At 34.7% G+C, this 25,567-nt stretch overlaps 5 protein-coding genes across 8 annotated transcripts; 4 read left to right on the forward strand and 1 right to left on the reverse strand.

The window, feature by feature from the left end:
• Positions 1-881: 881 nt before the first annotated feature.
• LOC133300171 (uncharacterized) lies at positions 882-1,418 on the forward strand. The gene has a single exon (XM_061499673.1). The coding sequence runs from the start codon at positions 882-884 to the stop codon at positions 1,416-1,418; it is 537 nt and encodes a 178-aa protein (XP_061355657.1).
• A 4,919-nt stretch (positions 1,419-6,337) lies between these two features.
• Positions 6,338-7,144, forward strand: LOC133300172 (uncharacterized). The gene has a single exon (XM_061499674.1). The coding sequence runs from the start codon at positions 6,338-6,340 to the stop codon at positions 7,142-7,144; it is 807 nt and encodes a 268-aa protein (XP_061355658.1).
• A 1,496-nt stretch (positions 7,145-8,640) lies between these two features.
• Positions 8,641-12,788, forward strand: LOC133300175 (folate synthesis bifunctional protein, mitochondrial). Of its 4 annotated transcripts, none has more exons than XM_061499682.1 (3): positions 8,641-8,916; positions 9,890-10,091; positions 10,921-12,788. In XM_061499682.1, exons 2-3 carry the CDS (start codon positions 10,025-10,027, stop codon positions 12,399-12,401), a joined length of 1,548 nt encoding a protein of 515 aa, XP_061355666.1. In that variant the 5' UTR covers positions 8,641-8,916; positions 9,890-10,024; the 3' UTR covers positions 12,402-12,788. The 4 variants fall into 4 exon arrangements, with proteins under 4 accessions (XP_061355666.1, XP_061355664.1, XP_061355667.1 ...); XM_061499680.1 differs by having other exon boundaries at positions 9,970-10,091; XM_061499683.1 differs by having other exon boundaries at positions 9,978-10,091.
• Positions 12,789-14,705: 1,917 nt separating this feature from the next.
• LOC133300179 (uncharacterized) lies at positions 14,706-16,080 on the reverse strand. The gene is made up of 2 exons (XM_061499690.1): positions 15,766-16,080; positions 14,706-15,183 (listed from the first exon to the last, which is right to left on the reverse strand). Exons 1-2 carry the CDS (start codon positions 16,064-16,066, stop codon positions 14,966-14,968), a joined length of 519 nt encoding a protein of 172 aa, XP_061355674.1. The 5' UTR covers positions 16,067-16,080; the 3' UTR covers positions 14,706-14,965.
• A 608-nt stretch (positions 16,081-16,688) lies between these two features.
• On the forward strand, positions 16,689-17,470 carry LOC133300173 (uncharacterized protein At4g04775-like). Its single transcript, XM_061499675.1, has 3 exons — positions 16,689-16,859; positions 16,928-17,259; positions 17,377-17,470. Exons 1-3 carry the CDS (start codon positions 16,689-16,691, stop codon positions 17,468-17,470), a joined length of 597 nt encoding a protein of 198 aa, XP_061355659.1.
• The last annotated feature ends 8,097 nt before the right edge of the window (positions 17,471-25,567 follow it).

Raw genomic sequence — 25,567 nt, forward strand, 5'->3', positions numbered from 1 at the left:
AATTCTTCCATACTCTGTTTAGAATTGACCACTCTAAATTATAGGGCTTTGAGGGTTAGGACTCACAATAGACATATTGGGGTTTTAGTCTGGACAAGGGTAGAATAACAATTTGTGCATGACCTGGACATAGGCTTACATAGATTGCAGACTTATAATTCATTTGCTTAATGCTTAATTCAAAAGGGATTACTAGGACACTATGATTCTAATTGGGTTAAAGGGTTGAAATCACTAAGACATTAGGATTCAACTAATTTATAGGGAAATAATGAATTGTCTGAGCAAACCAATTAGTTAATTATAAAATACAATATAGGAATATAAGGGAGGATCGGAAGTGAAGTGCATCCTGGCTACAGTTTTATTCTTGATTTTAAAACTCAATTTTTATTTAAAATTGTCTTTTTAATTAATTTCTTTTATTGTCGTCTTTATTTAATTTTTAATTAAATATTGGTTACCTATGAAATCACATTTTGGATGCGTCTAACTTAGATAAAAGCGGTGAAAATATTGCTTGAATTTAGTCCTCGTGGGAACGATACTCTTACTTAATCACTTTATTACTTATACGACCGGTATACTTGTCGTGTTCGCAACAAGTTTTTGATGCCGTTTCCGGGGACTAAAAATCAACAATAGTAGTATCTGTGGAGTTTAAGATTAGACCTTTATTTTTATTTTTTTATTTTTACCCTTATTATTTTATTTTTATTTTTATTTAAAAAATCTGGTTTATGCGAGGTGCAGTTGATCCAAACGACTTGCTCTACGAACCAGAAATTGAAAAGATCGCAAGGGAGAACAGAAGGCTCACTAAGGAGCAAAAAGAAAAAGAATGAGTGAACAGAGCACTCTTCCAAGAAGGAACATCAACTATGGCTGAAGGAAATGAGGATACCATGGAGCAATTCCTCAACCCATCATTTGCACTTGTCACTGATGCCATCATCATTCCACCAATCCAGGCCAATAATTTTGAAGTTCATCCGGCCTTCCTGCAGCTATTCCAGAGTAACCAATTTTCAAGGGAAGACGACTATGATCCCAATCTTCATGTGTCAGGATTTTTGGAACTATGTCGTCTTCACAAGCATAATGGAGTTAGCACTGATGTTATCCGTTTGATACTGTTTCCTTTTACACTGAAAGGAAAAGCAAAGGAATGGCTAAGGAATGAACCAGAAGGAAGCATCACTTCATGGGATGATTTGGTGATTAAATTTAGAAATAAGTTCTTTACTCTTTCTAAGTTCATGCAGAAGAAGCGAGAGATTGACCATTTCTCTCAGAATGATGGTGAATCTTTTGGAGCGGCTTGGAGGAGATTCAAAGGCTTATTGACCGCTTGCCCACAATATGCTCTTCAAGAGGGAGATAACATGGTATATGCCCTGCTGATAGAAAATTTCTGAATGCAGCTGCAAATGGATCTGATGAAAAAGAAAGAGTGTTTTTCTGTATAACACTATTGATTGATTACATTGAGAGACCCAATAGGTCCTATTTATATTGAGTACAAAGAACAATGCTAATAAATAGCAACAGTAAACTAAGAGACTTATTTACAATAACAAGAGACATTAATAAATAAGGGAACAGATAGCAAGGAAGTAATAAATGATAATCTAGAATATTCTACACTCCCCTCAAGTTGGGAGATATATATTGATCATTCCCAACTTGCTGATCAAATCCTCAAAGGTCGGCTTAAGTAAACCTTTGGTGAGAATATCTGCCGTTTGTTCCTTGATAGGTATATATGACAAGCATACACTACCGTCTTCTAATTTTTCTTTGATAAAGTGACGATCGACTTCCACATGTTTTGTTCTGTCATGATGGACAGGATTTTGAGCAATGCTGATAGCAACTTTATTATCACAATATAATCTGATAGGTAGGGAATAAGAAATCTTCAACTCTTCCAGAAGTCTTCTTAACCAAATTCCTTCACAAATACCATGGGCTAAAGCCCGAAATTCCGCTTTTGCACTGCTTCTTGCAACAACAGTTTGTTTTTTACTTCTCCAAGTCACAAGGTTTCCCCAGACATAAGCACAATATCCTGAAGTAGATCTTTGATCCATTGCAGAGCCAGCCCAGTCTGCATCTGTATAAACTTCAATCATCCTTTTGTTCCCCTTTTTAAAGAGAATTCCTCGACCAGGGGTGTTTTTGAGTTACTTGAGAATTCTATAAACAGCATTAAGGTGTTTTTCCTTAGAAGAATGCATGAATTGGCTAACCATGCTCACAACAAAAGCAATATCAGGACGAGTGTGAGACAAATAGATTAATTTCCCCACTAGTCTCTGGTTCTGCTCCTTATCAACATCTTCCCCGTCCTCAACTCCCATCTTGATATTAGCTTCAATTGGAGTCTATGCTGGCTTGCACCCAAGCATACCTGTTTCTTGCAACAGGTCTAGAATGTATTTTTTCTGAGTTAAGGAAATTCCTTCCTTACTTCGAGCAACTTCCATGCCAAGGACGTATTTGAGAGATCCAAGATCTTTTAGTTCAAATTGATCAGCTAAACATTTTTTTAAAAAGGCTATCTCCTCGGTATCATTACCAGTGACAATTATGTCATCAACATAAACAATGAGGATAGCAATTCTACCTTTGTCAGAGTGTTTAAAGAATAAAGTGTGATCAGTCTGAGCTTGGGTGAACCCTCTTCCCTTAACAGCTTGAGTAAATTTCCCAAACCATTCTCTGGGAGATTGTTTAAGTCCATAGAGAGACTTCTGCAACTTGCACACAGAACCATCCCCTTTTTCAAAACCAGGAGGTGGATCCATGTAAACTTCCTCATGTAGATCACCATTTAAGAAGGCATTCTTGACATCTAACTGTTGCAATGGCCAATCAAGGTTGGCGGCAAGAGATAGCAGAACGCGGATAGTGTTAAGCTTGGCAACAGGAGCAAATGTCTCTTGATAATCAATCCCATGAGTCTGAGTAAATTCCTTAGCAACTAATCTGGCCTTATACCTGTTGATGTTGTTATCTGCATTAAATTTTATTGTGAACACCCACTTGCAACCAACAGTTTTCTTTCCTTTAGGTAATGTCACAAACTCCCATGTTCTATTTTTTATAAGTGCATCCATTTCTTCTAATACGGCGTTCCTCCATTTTGGGTCATCAAGTGAATAAGAGAGCTCGAGCAACTTCAATTAGAAGTCTATTTTTCCTTTCAGCCACCCCATTTTGTTGAGGGGTGTTAGGACAATAACTTTGATGAATAATTCCATGCTGGTTTAGGTAATCTCCAAGAACAGAATTAAAATATTCAGTGCCATTGTCTGTTCGCAGAATTTTGATAGGAGTCTGGAATTGAGTTTGAATCATAGCATGAAAATTTTTAAAAGTGGATGCCGCATCAGACTTGTCTTTTAAGAGATATACCCAACATACCCTAGAATGATCATCAATGAAAGTAATAAACCAACGAGCACCCGAGACATTTTTTTCACGAGCAGGTCCCCAAATATCACTATGAATCAATGTAAAGGGAGAAGATTCATGATATTTCTTAGGAGAATAAGTGACACGAGAATGTTTTGCAAGCTGACAAATATCACAAAGAAAGGAACTTGGCTTTTTATTGATAAATAAGTTAGGGAATAACTTCTGAAGATAAACAAAATTTGGGTGCCCTAACCTACAATGCCATAACAAGACATCATTACAATCATCTGATAAACATAGAGAGTGGTTTGAAAAAAATCCTCCTTTCACAAAGATCCTCCTCCAAATAGTATAGCCCTTCTTCCTCTCTAGCACTGCCAATCATCATCCCCGAGTCCTGCTCCTGAAAGATACAAGCATTTGCAGAATACTTAGCAACACAATGCAACTCAGCAGTAAATTTGCTAATAGAGATGAGGTTACAAGTAAGGGAGGGAACATGAAGGACTGAGTTCAAAATAATATGTTCAGAAAGTTTAATGGATCCCTTGCCCGAAATAGTGGAGAAATTTCCATCAGCTGTTCTTATTCGTGACGGGTGATAGTAAGGGGTATAGGAAGAAAATAAGGTTGCGTTACCTGTCATGTGATCAGAGGCTCCTGAATCAAGGATCCAACGATTACTACGTTCAACATGAAATGCCATACCTTTTTTAGCAACATGACTAGTTGCCTCAGCAGGTTGAGACATCAATTTCTGAAATTGCTCATACTGGGCCTTAGAGAGGAGAACACCATCGGGGTTTGAAGGGACATGAGACCCCTCCCCCTTATCTTCAGAAGATACTTGATTAGCACGATTCTTGTTCTGTCATTTTGGTTTTCAGTTTGGTGGTTTGCCATGAATTTCCCAACATTTTTCACGGGTGTGACCACCCTTATTGCAATGAGAACACCAACGGTCAGAACGTTTTGAGTCCCCAGAAGGACGAGCAATATTCTTTGTTATAAGGGTTGACCCATCAGAGGACTTAGAGTCCTTATCACCCAACATTACCTTTCGGCGAAGCTCCTCCCTTCGTACCTCAGAAAAGGCAGTGGCAATGGAAGGTAATGGGTTTTGCCCCAAAATTCTTCCACGAACATCATCCAGAACAGAATTAAGGCCAGCAAGAAAATCATAGAGACGCATTTTCTCTATATAATTTTTGAATATTGCATTAGCGTCTAAACCTTGAAGGTCTGCTTTATCATAAAGATCCAACTCTTGCCACAATGTTTTTAGAGCAAGGAAGTATTCAGTAACAGTTATCCCTCCTTGGCGTAAATCTTTCACCTTGGTGTTGAGTTCAAAAGCCTGAGAGGCATTGCCCAGGTCAGAGTAGTATTCTTTAATAGCTTCCCAAATTTCTTGAGCCGTATCAAGGAATAAATAAGTTTGACTGATATCCGGTTCCATAGAATTAGTCTGCCATGTCATGACCAAAGCATTTTCAGTCACCCAAGCATCATAGCCAGGTTCATGTTCTGCTGGTTGAACCTTTTTTCCATCCAGATACCCCATCTTCCCTTTGGCCTGGATAAACAACTTAACAGATTGACACCATTGCACATAGTTTCTACCGTTAAACGGTGATTGGTGATCTGCATTGCTGGGTTGTCTCCAGAAGACGAAGAAATGGGAAGGGGTGAGGTTCCGGTCGAAACTCTAGATGAATTTTCAACATTTTCAGTGTCTATGGCTTCCTAATAACAATACCCAGAAAAAAATTCCTCCAAATATGATTTTGACCCTCAAAACAGGAAGAGGGAAGGCAGACGATCAGAACGGGGTATGACTCGCCGGAAAAAATGATGGGAGGCCGGCGCGTGGACCACACGCGCCGGCGAAGTTGAAGGATGTTGGCGGTGCGTGGCTGGGTTTCCAGGGACGGGTCTTTTGTTGGCTGGCTCGGAATTTTGTTCTGGACCTAATGGTGGCCTTGGTTTTGTGGTTGGAGGTGTCTAGGTGAGGGTTCTGGCCTTGACAGAGGCAAAAAACGAAAAAAAGGAATGGAAGGAAGACTTAAAGAAGTTAGAACAGGTAAGAGACTGGATTTTAACCAGCTCTTGATAATGATGAAAAAGAAAGAGTGTTTTTCTGTATAACACTTTTGATTGATTACATTGAGAGACCCAATAGGTCCTATTTATATTGAGTACAAAGAACAATGCTAATAAATAGCAACAGTAAACTAAGAGACTTATTTACAATATAAAAGAGACATTAATAAATAAGGGAACAGATAGCAAGGAAGTAATAAATGATAATCTAGAATATTCTACAGGATCATTCGTAAACAAAGCTCCAGCTGCATCTTTACAACTCATTGAAGAATTAGCTGCTGAAGAGAATGAGGATGTACCTAGCTCCAAAAGAGGCATTCTGCAGGTGGATAGACTTGACATCTTGATGACTGGTCAACAGAGTTTGCAGAAGCAGATGGACTCTCTCACGAAGATAGTTGCTAAGAATCAAATCTCTGCCATTAATGCTGAGGAACCAGTGGTATGTGACATTTGTGCTGAAGGACATTTGGCTGTGAATTGGCCGTTAGCTCAACCTTCAGAAGTCAACTATATGGGAAACCCGCAAAGGAACAACTACCAAGGCAGCAACAACACGGGTTGGAGGAATAACTCAGGTCTCTCTTACAATCCACAACCACAGCAGCCTGTTCCATCTAACTCAATTTCAGCTTTGGAGAAACTGGTGGAGACCATGGCTTCAACCACCAATGCTTTCATTCAAGGGACAAGATCAAACTTCAAAACTCAAGAAGCATCGAACAAGAATTAGGAGGCTTTAATCCGAAATCTTGAAACTCAGATTGGACAGCTGGCCAAGCAATTGAATGAAAGAACTCTGGGGACAATGCCTAGTGATACTGTGGTTAATCCAAGAGAGTACTGTAATGCAATCACCACTCGAAGTGGGAAGGTGATTGAACCTCAAGATAAGCCAGCCAAGGTAGACAAAGAAGTGCCAAAGAAGGAGGAGACACAAGAGGAGGATACTAAGAAAGAAGAGGCTCCTAATTATGATGATGTAACTTACTTTGGAGGAGCAATCAATCGTAATAAGAAAACTACAAACAAACTTCCATCAGGATTCAGTCAACCAAATCCTTATGCAAAAGCCCCATACCCTCTTCGGCAAAAGCAAGATAAAGAGAAGCAGCAATACTCGAAGTTTATGGAGATGTTTAAAAAGCTGCAAATTAACATTCCATTCTCCGAAGCTCTAGAGAACATGCCTCTTTATGCTAAATTCATGAAGGGTCTCTTGTCAAACAAACATAAGCTCAGAGGGATGGAAACTGTGGCTTTAACTGAAGAAAGTAGTGATGTGATCAAAAAGGGGTTGCCGTCTAAAGTCAAAGACCCAGGGAGATTTAGTATCCCTTGTACCATCGAAAATGTTAAAGTAGGAAGAGCTCTATGTGATCTGGGAGCCAGTGTCAACTTGATGCCTCTTTCTTTTGCACGATCTTTGGGGATAATGAAGATGAAATCTACCTTGATGTCTCTCCAATTTGCTGATAGATCCATCAAAAGGCCGGAAGGAGTGCTAGAAGATGTCCTTGTGGAGGTAAATGATTATATATTTCCAGCTGATTTTGTTGTACTTAATATGGAGGAAGATGACAACATGCCTCTCATCTTGGAGAGACATTCTTAGCAACCGCTAGGACACTAATTGATGTGGAAAAAGGCCAGATGATCTTTAGAGTTAATGATGGTGAATTCAAGATGAATGTTTTTGAGGCCATGAAGCATCCAGAAGATAAAGAAGACTGCTTTCAAATATTTCAAATCGATGTAATAGAAGAAGCTGTTTCAGAGATGATCCTTGAAGAAGCAAATCCTTCCACTATTGAAGATCAGTTTGCAGACATTTTTCACTCCTCAGAGCTACTGAATGATGATCAACTAACTAAGGTAGTTAAAGCCATCGATTCAACTGAAGTTTCAAATGCACAGAAAGAAGAGCTAGTTGAATTGACTAGGAAACCTGAAGGTCAAGTTCACTGCACTGTTGAAAAGAAGGTTGAGGAAGGAAACAAGAAGGAATTCCATCAGTGGCATGAAGAAAGCAAGCCAAAGGCTAAGAAGGAAAAGCTTAAGAGTAAGGAAAAACTTGTGAAAACTAAGTTTAAAGTTCCTGAGAACCCTCATCCTCATCCACGTGCATATGATAATGGAAGGACACAATACTGGACCAAGAAGATTGGGTCATCAATGGTAGTGTGCTTTCGACCACCATAATTACAAGGGGTACGTCAGGCTCGTGACGTAAAACAAGCTTTAATTGGGAGGCAACCCAATAAGTTTTTCAATTTTTTTATTTTATATTATTTTTATTCTGTTGGTTAATTTTATTTTTATTTCAAAAAAAAGTATATTTATTTTATAAAAAAAAATTATCTATTTTTTTTATTAAGAGATGGTATATTTTAGAGGGAGAATGATATTGTAACAACCAAGTTGTGTTACTACCATGTTACTACCAATCAATCTCACCGTTAGATCGATTATATTGATCCAACGATTATATTTATTTTCATCTTTGTATGGTTATGATTCTCCATATTTAAAGTGAAAGCATTAAATATGAAAAATCATAACTATACAAAGGTGGAAATAAATATAAAGTATTAAAATTGGGAAATCATGACCATACAAAGATGGAAATAAATATAACCGTTGGATCAACATAATCGATTTAACGGTGAGATTGATTGATAGTAACATAGTAGTAACACAACTTGGTTGTTACAATATCCTTCCCCATTTTAGAGTGGTTTTGAAAATTTCAGGTGAGTGAAAAATTTGTGAAAAAAAAATAGATGAATTCGCGTCCCATACGCCGATTTGACGTATCATACGCCAATTAAGAGTAGTTTCTGTCCAAAAATTCTGGTTGGGGTTCATGAATAAATCTTTGGTACTATTGCTGTATCAAAGATTCAGTGCATTTCATCAATGAAAATATTACATGTCAATTAAAATTCTTTTTTTTCTTTCAAATTTTTCTCTCTCCTCTGATGTGTAATGCTCTCATTGATGAAATGCACTGAATCTAAGTACAAAAGTAGTACCAAAGATTTATTCGAGGTTAATACGCCAAATTGAGTATCAAACGCCAAAAATCCAGTGGCTTCTCGAAGGGACCGTCCGCATCTCGTACGCCAAAGTGGCGTAAGATACGCCGATTCCAATTTGGGGTTTGTTTTATTTTATTTATTTATTTTTTATTTTATTTTTTATTACCCAATCTCCATCCCACTCATCCCCATTGTCGGAAACCCAAGGACACAACTTTCCCTTGTTCGTTAATTTTTTTTAAACCCCCAACCGGACGACACCCACCATCAGATCCACCATCACCGGTCAGCCTTCACCATCTCCTTCCACCTTCTTCACCCTCACCGCTCCACCATTGAAGACCAGGTAAGTATTATCTCCAATTTGCAAGCTAATTATCATAATATGGCTGCATTTCAGTTCTAGTGGTTCTGTTGATTGGGATAATATTCTTGTTTTTTTTTTCTACTGTGACTATCTAAGGATTTCCAGAGTTGATACCTTGAATTTGAATTTGAATTGGATGGGCACTGTAAATTGATGACAACTAGTAATCTGACTATTTTTTTTTTAGTACAAAGTAATCTGACTATTTACTTGTGTGGGACCGTGGTCATGACTTAAGCACTTTATTGACAATTGTAAATCCATACTGAACATTATTTATTACTATTTGACTTATGTTGGATCTGTACAGAAGTATGGAACAATGTTTGGAATGCATGGATTTTGAAACGAGAGCATGACAATCTTATAATAGACATATTGCTGAATATTCTCATGGCATGCCTTAGGGTCTCATTTACACTTACTAAGCTTAATTGCAACTTGATAATTCAAGTAACCTTGAGTGCGTATGTATCCTTCTATACACAGCACACTTATTATTATTATTATTATTATTCTGTTTGGACATGGTTTCATAGGATATGATTGTGTGTGTGACCAATTGGGTACAATAGGCTTATGCTACCTGATATATTTGTATTAAGCCTACATTAGAATTGACTAGTGCAAATGATTTTGTGAGATAAAGAAATTAAATCTTGGAATTATGATGACCGGATATATCTGTCTGTTGTTCTTTGTTGATTTTTGTCGATAGTTGAATATCTCATTTAATCATCTAATGGACCTGAGATTTTCCATAAAGACAGTTGTGATTTATTTTTAACAATAAATCTGGGAATGGTTGGTGTTATTACTAAATTTTATATGCCATTTGGGACTTTTCTGCGTTTCAAGGTAAAAACAATAAGGACTTTTCTACTTTTAAGTGATTCACTGGATTATATAATTGAATATTATTTTTAATTGCTATTGTATGAAATTCCTTTAGATATTTGATTTTCTGGAGGAATTTGGCTCTTTCTGATTTTTTATGTTGTGACCAATGGCTGGGATATTGCATAATATAAGTGCATCAGCTGGTAGTATATTGGCTTCATAAACACTTTGGAGAACCTCTTCTCAGATGAGTGCTCTGAAGTATTTGAGGGCGCCCAGGCATCAGCGTTTTGCTGCCAAAAAGTATCTTGAAGGTAAATGTAAACTTATGAACTCAATCTAGCCACCCTTTTGAGTAGAATGCTAAATTTTCTATGAATGAAAGCAACTCAGATTGAAGTTTGTGGGTTTTTGGCTGCTGTAATAGTATAATGTTTTATGCCTGTGTCAGTGAAATAGTTTTTACTTATTCGAAGTTTCTTAAACCCAAAATTTGTCATCAACTGATACTCAGGGATAAAGATATAGAGAGTGAATGAAATTTTTTATTCTTTTTTCATAGAATGTATTATATATTTTACAAGGGGAGTCTGGGCACAACTTCTGATTTTGTCGCCATGACCTAGGTTCAAATGATGTAATCAGGAGAAAAACTTTAGTGCGCCGGGATCACCGAACACGGTGCTCCCTTTTATTAAAAAAGGAAAAAAAAATTCCTTTTTATCCATTTTTTTTTTTTATATTTCCCTTTAAGTCCTAACAATTTTTCCTTTATAGTAAAATGGACCACTGAGTTTGGTAGTTCTGGTACACTGAAGTTTTTCTCTGTAATCAGCCTCTTATAGATATAGGGTAAGGCTGTCTACTATTGACCTCTAGTCTTTCACTGAACCTGCGCATAATGAGAACTTTATAGCACCAGATTGCCTTCTTTTTTTTGTAATATATTGCATAGTTTAGTGATTTAAAGATAAATTCTTTTGGCTTTCTCGGCCATGTACGGTATCTAAACGGTGTATTTTTTTTTCCCTAAGGTTTACATGTGAAAGGATATGATATAACTAGATGGAAAGTAATCAGAGCTCATCATTTTTGGATAATCAATCAAAGCCAATTACCTTATTGTTTTAATTTTGATTGCAGTACTGGGCTTTTCCTCTCTTCACACAGCGCCAAATTCCTCTGTGGAACTTCACTCACAAGATGAGGAAGTAGTGATTGCTTTGGGAAGTAATGTAGGTAATAGGTTACATAACTTCAAGGAAGCCTTGAAATCGATGAGGAAGTCAGGGATACACATCACAAGACATGCTTGTTTATATGAGACAGCGCCAGCATATGTTACTGACCAACCTCGCTTTCTCAACTCTGCAGTTAGAGCTGTTACTAAACTCGGGCCACATGAATTATTGGCTGCACTCAAAAGAATTGAGAAGGACTTGGGCCGTACAGATGGTATAAGGTATGGTCCAAGGCCAATTGACTTGGACATTTTATTCTATGGTAGATTTAAAGTCAGATCTGATATTCTCACTATACCTCATGAAAGAATTTGGGAACGGCCATTTGTTATGGCCCCTTTGATGGATTTGCTGGGATCAGCTATTGACAGTGATACAGTTACTAGCTGGCATTCATTTTCAGGCCATTCTGGGGGACTGTCTGAATTATGGGAAAAATTAGGTGGTGAATCCCTCATTGGAGAAGAAGGTATGTATAGGGTAATGCCCCTTGCAAATACCTTACTTGACTGGTCACGCAGAACTTCTGTCATGGGGATCCTTAATTTGACTCCTGATAGTTTTAGTGATGGAGGAAATTTCCAATCCGTGAAGTCTGCTGTTTCTCAGGTTCAGTTAATGATTTCAGAAGGGGCAGATATAATTGATATTGGTGCTCAGTCTACTAGGCCAATGGCATCTAGGATCTCTGTTGAAGAAGAATTAGGTAGATTAATCCCTGTCCTCGAAGCCGTAATGTCAATGCCTGAGGTAGAAGGAAAGCTCATATCTGTGGATACTTTCTACTCTGAAGTTGCTTCAGAAGCAGTGAGTAAAGGGGCTCATATTATAAATGATGTATCTGCTGGGCAGTTAGATGCTAATATGTTTAACGTAATGGCAGATCTTGATGTTCCTTACGTTGCAATGCACATGAGGGGGGACCCATGTACAATGCAGAATAGTGAAAACCTGAAATATGACAATGTTTGTAAGGAGATATCATCAGAATTATACTCAAGGATTAGGGAGGCAGAAATGTCAGGAATTCCAGCATGGAGGATTATTATTGACCCTGGCATTGGATTCTCAAAGAAAACTGAAGACAATATAGAAGTCCTCACAGGACTACCTGATATCAGAGCTGAGATTGCCAAAACAAGTTTGGCCATCTCTCAAGCTCCTATACTAATTGGACCCTCGAGAAAGAAATTTTTAGGTGAAATTTGTTCTCGTCCTGCTGCAGTTGAGAGGGATCCTGCTACCGTTGCTTCTGTCACAGCTGGTGTGTTGTGTGGGGCTAATATTGTTAGGGTGCATAATGTCAAAGATAATCTAGATGCTGTGAAGCTTTGCGATGCAATTCTAAGACAGAAAAGTTCTCCCATGAAATTTAGACAATGAATTTGTCTTGCTACACCAATTCTGATACTGTTTTGCCATGTGCTACATCTTTTAGTCTATGAATTTGGCTCTATGCAAAAAAATTTATTACTGTTGTTCTTTGCCATGTCACTCCTATTCCAAGGTCATATGTAGAAGTAGAACAGTAGAATACCAAAGCACTGTCAATGCCGGAGCAAAGAAGCATGAAGTACAAAGAATTGAAGGATATGTCGAATGACAATAAAGTTGACGTTACGTATCATCATTCAATACTTCTAAACTTATATGTCTTTCTCGTATTTATTTCGTCCCTTAACTTGTAATGAATTTACAGATTTTATTTCAGCTCTTCACTTGTAACTTATTGATTCACAGATTTAATAATGAGCAAGAACCTTGTGATTTTGAGACACAGAAGGAATCTGAGCTTGCAAAGCTCACTAAATTCAACTAGAATATGATATAAGATGTTGATTTATATTATAAATAATAGCTTAGGTTTTAATGTGTTGTTTATGTTCATGTTATGGAAATTAGGGAGCACCAAATTACATTCGCACCATATGTACCTTGTAGTATCGAGGAGAATTGACAAAGGGAATGATTACAAGGACTGAGAATTTTTGTTTAAACTTCCGACAATTGTACAATTTCTGCATCCACGGTAAAATTTGGAACCCTGACCCATTTGTCACAAATTTCAAAAAAAATTGCTCAAATGCCATGCATAAAGTAAAAAATTTCAAAGTGTCACGGATACAGATTCACTGTAATAAATAGTGATTTTAATTGGCAAACTGATATTTCTGGTGGCCACTGGCCACCTAATTTACTGTTATAATTGATAGTAACAAATTAGATGGTCAAAATGTCAAATTGCTTTGAGCAAAAACAAAACATGTGACAGCCTTATACAAATTGGCTAGATAGGCTAGCAAATATAGTGGTGCACTTTTCCATAATTTTGAATAAACTCAATTCAGAAAGAAACTATTCCTTTACAACCATACACCGATTAAACGTTCTTGTGGCAGGAATTGAATAATTTTGGAACCATGCATTTTAAATTGATAGGTATACTTTAGTGAAGAAAGTGCACAATAAATAAATGCAATTTTTGTGTATAATAAATTACATATATACAACAATTAAATATCTTATTTATAGTCAACAAGTGCTCAAGGACAAGGAATAAAAAAAATAAAAAATATTTAATGTTGAGATATTTAATTGTTGTATATATGTAATTTATTATGAGATAGGTTATTATATCTACTTTTTTCATGTTTACCTTATCTAATACTCTCTATCACCATTAGATCAGAATCTCTTAAGAGGAGAGAGAAATAATAAAAAATAATTAAAATTCTAATTTAACGATGATGAAATGGTAGATAAAATAGGCATAAAAAAATTCCGTGTTATACACAAACTTATATTTTATAAAAAAAAATATCCCATTTATTATACACAACTTATATTTCATAAAATTGCAATTATTTATTGTTCACTTTTTTCAAAATAGTATACATATCAGTTTAAAGTGCATAGTTCCAAAATTATTCAATTCTTGACACAAGAACGTTTAATCGGTGCATGGTGATAAAGGAACCGTTTCTTTTTAAATTGAGTTTATTAGAATCATGGAAAAATGCGGCCACTATATTCACTAGCTAGAGAATTTGTACCAGACTGCCATATATCCTATTTTTACTCAAAATAGACTGACATGTCCTATTTTTGCTCAAAATAGATTGACATTTTGATAATCTAATTCACTATTACCAATAGAAAATTAAATGGCCACCAAGAACGTATCACGTTTATAAACTAAAATTGCTACTTGTTATAGTGAATTTACTGTTCACAAGACATTAGGGAAATTTTTTTGAAATTTGTGGCAAATGGATTCCGTTTGGTTGGATTTTTTTTAAGTTGTTTTTTATAAAATAAAAGCGTTTTTCACTTATGTGTATAACTGAATGCAACTTCTGGAGGAAAAAAAAAAAAACTAAAACTGTGTTTTTTAAAGCCAAGAGTTATGCCTTCTAAAAAAAACCAAATGCATAATAAAAGCTTTAGGTTTAGAAAAAAGGTCATTCTACAAAATGTAGAGCATAAAAAGTGTACAATTTGAATTAAACGCAAGCATAATTTAACCAAAACTTCACATTCTCCTAGTAAGCGAAGTATCACCCTTCACAGGCAATAAACTTTAAACCAAACCATATATAATAATAAACAAGCGGAATCAAAGCGGCAGTTTGGTTTGATTTCATCAGTTCGGACTTTGGATCTGCAAACCATTTAAACATTTGAACAAAAGGTGAATACTGATCTAAGAATTTTTAGTGTAGTCAAATGCGAGAATTTTCACAGTACAAGTGAGGCAAACCAATAATGAAATCCTGCGCTATTTCATTTCACTAGCAAGTACACTAGCTACCCTATTTCAGAATCTATAGGTATTTATCACACCATACATCAAAGTCATCTCACATCACAGATGAGGTAAACAAATAATAAAATGCAACGTTTCCCTCACCTAGGGGTCCCCCTTTGGTTACTGATAATAAATCATTTCATTGGTTATTCTGTTGAAGAACCTCTGCTTCAGCCTTTCCCATAGGATCATCTTTGATCTCAATTTCCTCTTCCTTTTCTCCTTCTCGCTCTTCGGTTAATTGTTTCCTGTGCAAGTCTTCTGCAGCCTGCATTGCAGCGCGATTCTCCGTTTCAATTCGACGCATTTCCTCCTCTTGCTGCTGCCGCTCAAACCAAGTATCAGCATCCGCCCAAACTGGAAGATTAGAAATACAGAGAGTCAATCATAAAGGACAAAATTGGATCAACAAATTTCAAATCATTCCTTGTTTACCCATACATAGCTTCAGAATCAATCCCTTAAACCCCATCCACATAAAAAATGTGTATATTTATAAATACTAAATAATTCACTATAACGGTTAAGAAAATCATAAAACATTGCATAGACAGGGTACAACCCCACATTCTGTCTCTCCACTCTAGTCATCATGCTCTCTCTTAACAATCCTTTATTAACTTAGGCATGGCTAGTTTTAAAAAATGAGTATAAATTAAATTCACCATGATTGATAAGCTACATTGGTCTCTCCATATATAACTTTACACACATGGATCACAAATTAAAAAAGTGATTATATGCTTCCACTGAAACAATAATTAAATTTGAGAATCCATAATAAGAGTCACAATAAGGCAGAATAGACAACATAAAACAGCACCAATTTCTTCCTCAAACCCTACCCAATTAAAACGAGGCACATATAACAATTTAATTGAAAGACAAAAACAGAATGAAAATTGAAAAGGGGGAAATTAGAATTAGGGTTAGACATACTTGGCTGAGCAGCCCAGCCAATCTCGCCACCCTTGATCTTCTCAGGGAGGGCGTAATTGACGGTGAGGACGCGGCCGTAGAGCTCTGCGCCGTCCATGTTGTCCATGGCGGCGGCGGCGTCTTCCCTCTCGAGGAAGGTGATGAAACCGAATGAACGGTGCTTCTGGGTGGCCTGGTCGAGCGGCGTCTTCACGTCCTTGATGTCACCGAAGGGTATGAACGCCGCGTGCAATATCGACTCGTTCACCTCCTCCGCCAACCCTCCCACGTACACCGTGTTCTTCTGCGACCCTTGCGCCATTGTTAGGGCTTCGCGCTCTGCAACGTTGCAAGTTGCAATTACAACACCAGCGTTTTCTCTTTGCTGTTTGGGCTCGGCTTGGCTAATGGGCTGGCCCAGTAGGCCTCAGTTGTGAGTTTCTCAAGCAATCAACAAAAACTTAATGGGGTGTATTAGATTAGGATTTTAAAAGATTTTTTTGAGATAAATTTTTTTAGAGTAAATATCTTTTTTAGTTTCTGAAAATTTTCACGAAGCACAATTTAGTCCCTCGATATAAAAAAGTCACATTTCAGTGTCTAATTTTTGAAAAAAAAAGACACGTTTATCCTTCTGTTACATGGAATGTGACGGCCCACACGACGAAGGCCAGCTGGAACGTTAAGTGGCTGAGTCACTAACGTCACAGCCACATGGAGAGAAAGCGACGTCGTTCAGATAGATGCCTTGTGTCTATCCCAATGTTTGGACAGGTGACCCTTGCATGAAAGGGTTAGTGACCCAAATTAGTCCCTGTCAAATTAGGAACCCTAAATCAGCCTAAGCCATGAACAAAAAAACCCCAAAAGCTCCCCACGATGAAGATTGAAAAGAGTCTCAAGTAGAAGGTGTTTACTGGCTATTTTCTGGTGCGTAGAAGAAGATGAGTATGTCATCTGGCTTGGGGGGATCAAGTGGAAGTACGTCTTTTGGGTGTAGAACAACCTCACGGACTGACGGTCGAAGGTGCAAATGTGGGAGGCAAACAATCGTCTATACCTCCAAAACAGAGAGAAACCCAAATAGGGCATTCTTTGGGTGCCCTAATTTCAAGGTATACATTTGTAAATTGAGTTTTGATAACTTGGAATATTTGCTTACCGTGGTTTGCAATTTTGGCAGGATAAGAAGCCATTTTGTAATTTTTTTAGATGGGTAGATGATGTATGTAATGAGAGGCTGGAGCTTGAAGATGGAAGAATGAACAAGGTGGAGTTGGATGTTGCTGAAATGGATTTCAAGCTTCAATATGTGGACATGATGATGAGTGACCAATTGCAAGCTAAGTTGAATGACCAAGGTGTGAAGATTAGTGAGCAAGAACTGAGTATCAAGGTGCAGGAAAGAAAGCTGAATGAGCTATACCTGAAGATGGTGGAGGAGTTAGATAGGATGGAGAAGGAAATTAAGCATGTTGGTAGGGCAACTAGGGTCTTAGTTGCTGCTTGTGTAGGGTTTTTGATGATTTTTTTTTATTGCAATTGTTGTAACAATTAAATGTAGTGAACGAAATATTTTTTTTCTTCAATGAAATTTAATGACAATGTAGTTCTATTTTTTGATGATTAAAGTTCACAATATGCCATGATTATATGGCTTTGGATTTCTGTTTTTTGTGCTATAAAATGTGATTTTGTGTATACTGGTAACTTCATGATATACTAAGACTCTATTTCAATAGCAATTGAACTAAGTTATGGAGTAATATAGCCCACATGGCAATCATCATATGAAGTTTATTCCTTTTAACTATTCCACTGTCATGATGGGGCATAAGCATTTTTATCTACATAGTGAGGGTGGACTGATGTTATGTGGTGGTACATGGACATTACAGATAAATGACAGTTGGATGTAGTGAAATATCCAGTCAAATCCTTGTTGCAAATGAGAAATTGAGAAGTGGACATTGGTATCTAATGATGAAAAACTAAACCCAATTTGGTCCCTGACAATTTGTATCGGGGGCCAATTTAGTCCCTGACAAATGCCATCGGGGCCCTATTTGGTCCCTGATAGTTAAAAAATGGACATGAGCTGTTTAGAGCAAAAAGGGTATGCCAGTAACACAAACAATTAAAAGTCTCAGTAGGCATAAGCTGAAGCGAAACATGACCTGCATATGTAGCAAACATGACCTGCATATGTAGCACACAGCAAAAAAACAAACATGACCTGCATATGTAGCAGACAAAATTTGAGAACCGAATTCCCAATGCAGCAAACATGACCTGTAGTGAAATTATAGTAAAAAATTTGACAGTACACAAACATAAACCAGCAAATTCACAATGGTAGCAATGTAACTCAAACCACATATTCAACTTCAAACCAGCAAATACCAACCCATCACATTTAACACCTGCAGTGTAACTCATTGTATCACAAACTTTTTCCTAAAACATATACTAATAATCAAAAAGACTCATACAGAGATTCAAAAAGTGCAATACAGAGACATATTGCAGCAAAGGGAAAAAATGATTTTAAAAAAAGGAACTTGTAGTCATTTACATTCTAAAATTATAGGACTTCCCAAAAGAGAACTATTCTCCTATTGTTTTTTTTGCTTCAAAATACACCCATACAGAGACATATTGTGATTCAAAAAAAAGCAAGTACTTCACCTAAAGGCCTTAAATACAGAATAATAATGGGGGTACAACTGACAGTTAATACAATTCAAAAAATTGGGTACTAAGGGCCATTGTTGCCTATACAACAAAAACTGAACCCCTATACAAAAAACTGATCATCTTCATTCAAGCTGGTCTTGGTGGCCTAAACCCAGGTGTGGCCATGAATGCCATAAGCCTGCTCCTTGTGCCACTGCTTGTTGCATTGACAGTTTCAGTTGACAATTGTTCTGCTGGTGGTGGTGCAGTAGGTGGTGGGTTGTTGCCCCTAATGGCTTCCTCAGCTGCCTGGGACTGCCTTGAAGGTCCTCCTTGACTCAGAGGGATCTCCTCTTCATGTGGAGATGCTATGTTCACATTAACTGCATGTGAAGGTGCTGCTGCTCTCCTCCCTCTCTTGCTTGCAGCTGGTCCCTTTTCAAGAACACATAACCCAACATCCAAATCACTCTCACTAGGCTTCAGCCACAGCATCTGTTTACATCTTTGATAGCCAAACCCCTTGAACAGAGTATCAAGGTCACGCAAGTTGACATAGTTTGCATCCATCTTAGGTAAGTCATCCACTCTCCCATTTACATAAGTGAGCTTTCCTTTGTCATTCATAACCAACACCCCCCCGTGATGATATCTTATGACTATATATTCATCCATCTGCATAGAAAACAGAACATAATCATTTTTTACACTACCTTAATATTAATTTACAATATCATACAACCAATCAATTTTTATCAATATTACTATACAACTGTAACACACTCGGTTATTTTAAATGGTTGCATTGCTAAAAATTTGGGGGGTTTTTTGTAATCACTACACATAGCAACTTAAAATAACAACAGGGGGACCACATGCAACAAGTTCCAAAAATTTTCTACCAAAGGGGACCACATAAAAAAAAAACCCTAACCATCTCTTGCCCTTAACCGCACATGGGGGACCACATTAAGCAAAAACAATATGAACTAAAAGGATAGAGGGACCACAGATAATAAAGAAAAAGTTTCTCTCACGTACCTTGCACGAATGTCACCACAGTCACAACCATTTTAAGGATCTTCACCCTAAACCACACTACTTCCAAAAGCTTGCAACTGCAGAAGCCACGTACAACAACAAAGCACCGTAGGTCACCAACCTTCACCGCAAATGAAGCTCACGAGCTGAGGAAATGGGGGAGGAAATGGTGGGTATGGACAAGTTACTTGTCTGACTGTGTTAACTGAGTCAACAACAAAGGTTCAAGAAGTCTATGCCAAAAACGACGTCGTCCCCTTCTACACACCTGATACAATCTTCCAATGTAAGACGACGTCGTTCCTTTCTCTCCACGTGACTGTGGCGTTAGTGACTCAGCCACTTAACGTTCCAGCTGGCCTCCGTCAAGTGGGCCGTCACATTCCATGTAACAGAAGGACAAACGTGTCCCTTTTTTTCAAAAATCAGACACTGAAATGTGACTTTTTTTTACCGATGGACTAAATTGTACTTCGCGAAAATTTTCAGGGACGAAAAAGGGTATTTACTCAATTTTTTTATAGATTTTAAAAAACTATTCAGAATTGGAGAGACTTTAGAGATTTTTTTAAGAGACTTTTTTTACAATCAAGATTTTGTAAGAATGGATTTTAAAGGATTTTAATGAAATTTATAAGATTTGAAAGGACAATATGGATTTTAAGATTTTTATAAACCATATGAATTCTTAACAAACATTCAAAATTACAAAAGTCAATAAAAAAAGTTAACAAAGAAATGCAGTGATATTAATAAAAAGTAAAACGTAATATAATTTTCTCAATTAGTAAAATTTATCATAAATTTTCGTTTGGAATTTTATGCAATTAATCTTGTAAACCTTGGGGTTTTTTGTTCTACATGATAAGAGTTTTCTAACCATATATCATATGCATGTTTTCATTGAGTATTCCAAGAAAATTTCAAATCTGAATTTCTTGATTTTATTACATGAAAGTTTAAAAAAAAATTCAAATTATTTTCAATCGATACATTAAATTACTTTGGGGGTTTTGAAATACAAATTTTTAGTTATCTATTGACACAAATTGTTTGAAATCGTTTTCTATATAGCGAAAGAAATTTCGTTCATGAATGTATTATTATGAAATATAGAGGTCATATTATGAAAGTTTCAATATTTCTTTAAATCGATCTTGTTTCATTGATATAAAATGAAAATTGGTTTGGGGCTTTTTGTTCCCTTGTTGTTTTCCCACTTTTTTATATTTTTTTAATACAAAAATCACATATTTTCTTACCAAGGAAAATCATGACCAATAGCTTGAAAAGTCATTTTTAAACTTTCAAAATCTGCTAGTTTTGATATTAAAATCTTGTTGGATTGTTATTTCTGGGTTATTTTGTGATGAAAATCGCTCAAAAATCTATTGTTTTTGAGCTTTGACGAAGCTCCCATAACGAAACTCGATTTCTAGCGGGTCAACCCACCAAAGGAAGAAGAAGACACTGCAATCTCAAGAAATTTTAGGGGTTAAGTTGAGATTGTGAGAGAGACATCTTATTTATATTTCTCACTAAAAAGTCTCACGAAATCCATACTAATAAAAAATCCATTAAAATAGTAAGATTTTTGAATATCACATGATTATTTTTCCATCGTTTAAAATCTTTATTGAATACCAACGAATTTTGACTGACTCTAATCTAATCTTTTAAAATTCTAATCGAATACCACATGACTTTTTTTCAATCCTTTAAAATCCTAATCAAATACCAATGAATTTTTTTGTCCAAAAATAATTCATTAAAATCTTTTGAAATCTCAATGTAATACACTCCCCTAAACCTTCAAATTAGTTACAATATTTCCCTAATTTTCTAACCTAAATCTTCAAATTAAAAAACATTTTTTATATTACAAATTTAAAACTGCAGAATCTCGCTCCTTAAGTCAAATGAAGCAACTCGAATAAATCTCCTTCGAAACCAAGACTACGAATTTATATATATTTATACGCTAATTTTTTATGGACAGTAAATGCAGATAAGTTATCTACATTAAGTCTAAAACGATATCATTTTGGGACAGAAAGTAAGATGTTTTGTAATTTTAATTTATTTAATATTTATAATAGATGTTATAATTCTAATTTTTTAATATTTTAACACCAAAACGATATCATTTTGAGAATAAATACATATCATTTATCTACAGTAAATGTGGAAATATTTTTCAGATTTTTTACTGTACAATTAACTTAATATACGAAATATTCAGCGAAAAACAAAAAAAGCATAGACAAGCGCTGGCTTTTGTCAATTTTGAGTAATATTCAACCCAAATCAGCATATAATTTAACCTACTTCTAATCTAAACCATCATTGATCAATTGGGTTGGGTTGGGTTGATTTGTGTGGGCTTGTGTTGTGAGTTAGCCGAACCAACTTTCCATTCCTAATAATTAATATAACCTGTTAAAACTAGCAGTGAGAAATTTAAAAATAAGTTCTTCATACAATTTTCTATACAAAGTTCATTTTTTTAATCTTCATTAACTATTTTTAAAACTTCATAATTGAACGATAAAACTTCATCTCTTAAATCTTTCTTAACATCGTTTTCAAAGGACCTCAATCCTAACTGGCCTTAACTCTAAATACTAGAATTCAATGCTGGGGTCTGAGCCACCAGCCTTCACTAAGACAATTTCTTGAAGTATATTGTCTTTTTTTTTTTTTTTTTTTGAGGTAACCAACTCTAATTATTTTTTGAGACGAGTTGGCTCTCCAAGATATCCCTACAAACTTTGAATCTTTGAGCCTGTTATGGAACTAATCCGAAATATCGGACGAGTGAATGATGAAGATATTTAAACTCTCACAAAAGTGACATGTGAAGATTAAATCAAAGTTATTTTCTGTCCACTTACTTAGTTTCGCTTGCTACCAGCTGAACTACTATTTGAGGTATACTGTCTTTTTTTCATTATGGCTCTCCTTTTCCTTTTCTTCACAATTGCATCTATCTCTTTCTCTTAGTTTGTTGGTATCTAGTAAGGGTCTTTATGTTACATGAAGTCATGCAATATAAAAAATAAAAAAAATAAAAAATAAAAAAATATGATAAGACACCTTGTTTAATGATTTTGTTTTGTCTTATCTTAACATAATCAAATTATTTTTTCTACAACATAACACTTATTTATCTCGTCTAGTAATATTACATATATTTTTGAAATTTAGATAAAATTTAAAACTAATTAAATTTAAAGATAATATATTAAAAAATGATTATACATATAATTAAATTTAAAAAATCAAATTTAAATGTAAAAATGATAAATAAAAATGATGTGTCATATTTTTATTAAAACATAAAACAAATAATTAAGTTATATTCTAAGAGGCTTAGGTTTACTTGAATCTGGGACCTGTACAGGAAAACCCGACTCGGTGACTAGGTATGGAATTATCGTGGTTCACTTTAATATTTAGTGGTAATTGTGGTGGATTCTCGTTGAGGCAGACATGGAAAACATTACGCAAGAATTTATGAAAATGAGAAAATGAGGTTGAAATTAGGAATCAAAATAGGGCAGACAGTTTATAAAGTTATAGACTGGTATTATTTTATTTTTTTGGTAAGCACAGACTGGTATTAAGTTTAACATATATATATATATATATATATTGTAAAATAGACTGAATTTGGATATAGAAAAAAAATAATTAAAAATAAACATTTCAAGTAGGATAAAATAAGTTTGATAGAAAAAAGTAGCCTATTTTATTTAATTTTTTGTAATAAAATAAAATTATTAATAAAATAATATTTATTTATTTATTTTATGACCTTTTATAGTTATAAAAGGCCTAATATAATTAATTAGGCTAATAAATTAGGTCAGGTCTTTTTTTACAAAAGAATAAATATATTTGATCAAATTTATAGTTTGGCTTGCATCAAACTAAGAGGTGATAGACTTAATATATTTTAGAAAAAAATGTTTATCATTTTATTTTATATAGTTCTGGTCTTGCAATCTATTTACACTTCTAATTGAAATATAAAATATTTTCTTTAATTATAAGTATCTATAAAAATATTAAGTAATTTAAAACTCATTCATTTGACTCTTTCAACTTATTAAATCATATTTTATTAAAAAAACTTATCAATAACCAATGTATGGATTGAGAGAAATGCATTTTCAAGTTTATTTTAACATAATCACATCATTTGAAAGATCTGACTCATTTATCAATAAGTAATGATTAAAACAAAATTTATAAAATCAAAAAGTGAAAATAACCAACCATTAATCAGTAAATAAATAAAAGAAAAAATATTTCTTCAGTTGCTCTGCAGATAAGTTATCTGTATTTATTCTCAAAACAACATCGTTTTAATATTAAAATCTTAAAAAATTATAAATATAAAGACTATTGTAACTCTGAAATAAATTAAAATTATAAAAATATCATAATTTTTGCCCAAAATGACGTATTGAATTTACTGCAGATAATTTATCTACAATAATAATTACAGAAAAAATGAATCCATAATAAATGAGTATTTTTATCTGATAATAGTCACGATAATATGTGATGTATATACATTTAGCTATTGAGATTTTTGTTACTGAATGGCAATTAGATAGGGGCATAGGGGACCTAACATTGAGATAATTGAGATTGATTCTCGTGTTTCACGAGTCCAAGATAGACATAATTGATCCTCGTAGGAAAATGAAGAGTCTCTGTGTTGGTGGGTCAGCTGGTCAGAAGTGATGGACATGATCGAAATAATTGAGAGAGATCACCAACTAGAAATTATTTATAGTGGACCGGGACCATACTTTTTTGGTGATCTTTTAGGGGGGTTTGGTACAAGGATTTTGGTCAGATTCTTGGAAAATTGAATTTTTCTAAATTTTAAATTTTTGAATATTATCGTAAGCTGAATATAAAAATTATATTTTTGAAAATCGAGATTCCTGAACAAAAAAATTTTTCTTCTACCAAACGCCCCCTTAGTGTAAATGGAAGGATAAAATTGGAAAAGAGAAAAAATTACAAGGGTAAAAAGAGAAAAAAAAATTAATGATGTGAGAAAGAATACCAGATCATTCGGTGGTCCTGGACCATAAAAAATATTACTGGGACGTTTCTTTTGGTGTGGTCTTGGAATAGATTTTTATTGTAAAGGGACTTCCTTATAATATATATGAAAAAATATTTTTTTATGTTGTATGAAAATTGAATTTTTATGTTGTGTTTTTTTAATTTGCGTGTAAAGTTTTTTTTTCTCTTTTTAATAAATGGGAAACTCATCACTAATTGAGTTACAACATTAGAATTAAATTCACATATAACATGAGAAAATCAAATCCCAATAAATATATATATGATCAGATCACTTTATACCGGTGTAAGTTATACTCTTAATCTTGACCGTTGAACCCATTTATATCTAAGGGCTCTAAATTTTTAGTATTGTTAGCCATTAGATACAAGTGGATCAATGATCGAAGGAAATAATTATAAAAATAAAAATAATGTAAATATATTATTTTTTATATTTGATAAAAAACATATTGAATATTTTTTCATATTTAATAAAAGATGTACCGAATAATAATACTGATTTATAGTACAGAAATATTTTCGCGGTCTTGATTGTGGTGATTTATCATTATGTAATTTGACAGCTTTTTTTTTTAATTAAGATAAAATGAGTTGAAAAATGGCAATCTTTTTAATAAATTATTTTTTTTGTTTTAGAAAATTAAATTATTTTACTCTTTTACAATTTTAATATAAATTAATATATTAGAAGTATTTTTTTATGACTCTAATACAAGTTTCTTTTAGTTTTAAATTCTTATTATTCACTTTCAAACTTAAAAAATGAAAATGAAATTTTATATTAAGCCTATACATGTTCGAAACTTTATTTCACATTTTAAAATCCTATAGGTAATAGTAAATATTAAATATTAAATACATGTGAGCTAGAAATAGTAGGTAAGATCGAAAATTGTCAATGAGAAGTTTATTTATAATTATTCATTGTTATTAACAGAGTCGTTTATATTATTATAAAACTGAAATATATCATACTATTATTTTTCAAATAAAA

This window comes from Gastrolobium bilobum, unplaced genomic scaffold (genome assembly GCF_033153095.1).
Source record: "Gastrolobium bilobum isolate Gb01-03AN ecotype WA unplaced genomic scaffold, APGP_CSIRO_Gbil_v1 utg2146, whole genome shotgun sequence".
In the NCBI taxonomy this organism is placed as follows: Eukaryota; Viridiplantae; Streptophyta; class Magnoliopsida; order Fabales; family Fabaceae; genus Gastrolobium; species Gastrolobium bilobum.